This window comes from Punica granatum, unplaced genomic scaffold (assembly GCF_007655135.1).
Source record: "Punica granatum isolate Tunisia-2019 unplaced genomic scaffold, ASM765513v2 Contig00063, whole genome shotgun sequence".
Taxonomy (NCBI): domain Eukaryota; kingdom Viridiplantae; phylum Streptophyta; class Magnoliopsida; order Myrtales; family Lythraceae; genus Punica; species Punica granatum.
Window position 1 is genome coordinate 48,983 of NW_022204067.1, and position 2,559 is coordinate 51,541.

The 2,559-nt window shown below is 45.6% G+C and overlaps 1 protein-coding gene across 1 annotated transcript; it reads right to left on the bottom strand.

Moving 5' to 3' along the window:
- Nucleotides 1-951: 951 nt before the first annotated feature.
- On the bottom strand, nucleotides 952-2,010 carry LOC116190002 (wiskott-Aldrich syndrome protein family member 1-like). Its single transcript, XM_031519673.1, has one exon. The coding sequence runs from the start codon at nucleotides 2,008-2,010 to the stop codon at nucleotides 952-954; it is 1,059 nt and encodes a 352-aa protein (XP_031375533.1).
- Between the last annotated feature and the right edge of the window lie 549 nt (nucleotides 2,011-2,559).

Here is a 2,559-nt window from a genome sequence, read left to right on the forward strand (position 1 = left end):
ACCCTGGTGAAACTCACAGTGCAGATTTTGATTTTGCACAGTGGGATCGAAATTGGGACCAGGCACCTTTGTTTTGATCTTGTTGCCTATGAGGAGCTGTCGGAATATGTGAGAGGTAAGAGTTAGTAGAATGGTGTACTGCTTGCGTGGACGCGGCTGAGCAGCACTGCCTTGTTGAGCTCTCAGGGCTGGAGCATGTTGAGCCGGTTGAGGAGATCTCGAAGCCGGGGCTCTATTTTGTTGTGCCTGAGCGGGAACATATTGTTGCGTAGGTGGCGGATGAATAACGATCGGCGGGGCCGAGGGATAGGCCTGCGTATAATGCATGGGATGTGCATATTCTTGAGAAATATATGGTGCAGGGATGTAGTCCACTAAAATTGGCTACGAAGCTTGGTGTCCGGGATTGATGGCGCTAACAGTCACAACCTTGCCTTTCCTGGACGTTCCTGCAGTCTATTTCTTCGATGTTTCTCCGTCCTTCTTCCCCGATGGGCCTTCAATCCTCCCCAACTTGATGCCCATATCAAGATTCTTTCTTGCTTCAATCAGGTCTGAGAAGGAGGAGGTATGAGCCAACAAGTGTGAATAATATGCACCCCTGAGCGTGGAGTGAAACAACTGAACTTGTTGTTACTTAGGGTGTGTTTGCTTTCGAAAAAATATTCGACTCAACTCAACTCAACTCTACTTATCTTCAATTCAACATCACAATCATTATTTTTTTTTATTTTTAAAATTTTTTAACCATTCAATTCAATTTTTAATATTAAATTCTCTCAACTATTCATTACTTTTTCACAATTCAACAACACAATAATTACTTAATCATTATTTTCTCTCATTATTTATTACTTTTTCACACTTTTTCTCATAATTCAACAATACAATCATTACAAACCAATTAAAACCAAAACTCAACTCAACTCAACTCTCAATCCAAACGCACTCTTAGTGATCGGGGGAATATGCTTCGCTGCTTTTCCCCTCCATTCTACCGCATAGGCTTCGAAAGCCTGATTTTCCTTCATCTCCATTATGCTGAGATCGAGGAGTGTAGGGTGACTCTGCACAAAATCGATACTGGTCGAGGAACTTCTGGGAGAGATCAGTCCAAGTGGGGATGTCGTCAGCCTTCAACGTCATGAACCAATCTAGTGCTGATCCTGCAAGACTATCCTGGAACGTCTGAACGACGAATTTCTCATAATCCTTGTATGACATCATTTTACTCTGATAATGGCAGAGGTGATGTCGCGAGTCGCTTGTCCCATCGTATCTCTTGAAATTTGGAATCTTGATCTTTGGGGGCAACCACATGCCCGGGAATAGATTCGAGTTGCTATCACCGTAATCAAAACGGGAACTGCTTGCTTGGAGGGCTCCGATGGTTTCCTCCATTCTTCTTATTCTCCTCTCTTGCTCATTCTCCACTTTAGGAGGAATGTTTGTTGGTAGAGGTGGAGGGGCAGCCTGAGTAGGCGTGCCTGGTTCAGTGGGAGGAATGTTTAGAGATGGTGGAGCGGGGTAAGAGAAGCTTATTTTGGGTTGTGGAGTTTGGAAAGGAAAATGGTCTGTGGTGGGAATAGGAGCCCGTGCAATCGTGACCAGAGGAATTGTCGGTGGAGGGATAGTATAGATTGGAGGTTGAGTCGGTATGTTGAGTGGCGGCAAAGTGTGCATAGCGGAATCCATAGATAGGAAAGCCGCTGGTGGCAATGGAACTGCTGTAGGAGCAGGTGGTGGCGGTAGGGGATCACTATTCGGATGGACCGCCGGTGCATATGTCATTGCAGGAAAAGATATGTCCTCACTATCCGTAACATAGATCGGTGGAACGACCGGATTCGGGTCTACAGTTGGCTTGCGCACGGGAGCGGAGTGTAGCTCGAAGAAGCTCGGTTTTGGTCTCAGAGCATAGCCATAAGTTCCGTCATATTGGTATTCATGTTGGCGGCCAATTGATTTACCATGCCTTCGAGTGCCTCGAGTTTGGTTGTTTCCAGCCATGATACGTGTGTTACAACGACAATGAACATGACAAATGGAATAATAATGCATGGAAACACATAAAACGTAAATATGCATACAAATAGGTCATGGACCGCCTTATCGCCCCACAAACCTAAGGAACTAAGAGACCTACTTCTCTAAGTCGTAGAGATATTATACCTAGCCTCGGGATGCAAGGAAAGAGTCAGAGAAGTGGCAAGAGGATCTCTAGACCCGGCTAAATAGAAACTATCCAAGAGTGGCAGTGGGCACCTGGAAGAAACTAGCTTGCAAGGGAGACTTGGGATGGTTGCACCAAGTTGGCATGGGCCCTCTCAACTCCCAAGGGACTACTGGACATGGGTATGGAAGGCTGGTAGTGTGCCAAGACTCGAGCAAACCCGGAAACTCAAAGAAAAACCGGTAAAAACTGTAAAAAAAAAATAAATAAACTGAAATGGAAGAAAAGAGAAAGACGGTGGTTATGCACGTTGAGATGCTCTCGAAACGCGACCACCTTGTCACGAGGGAGAGTGAGGGTTGTGAGGAACCCTTAGAAGGTGATGG

Excerpts from the sequence above, each read along its gene's own strand:
- LOC116190002 (XM_031519673.1), bottom strand. The coding sequence starts at position 2,010 with ATGGCTGGAAACAACCAAACTCGAGGCACTCGAAGGCATGGTAAATCA.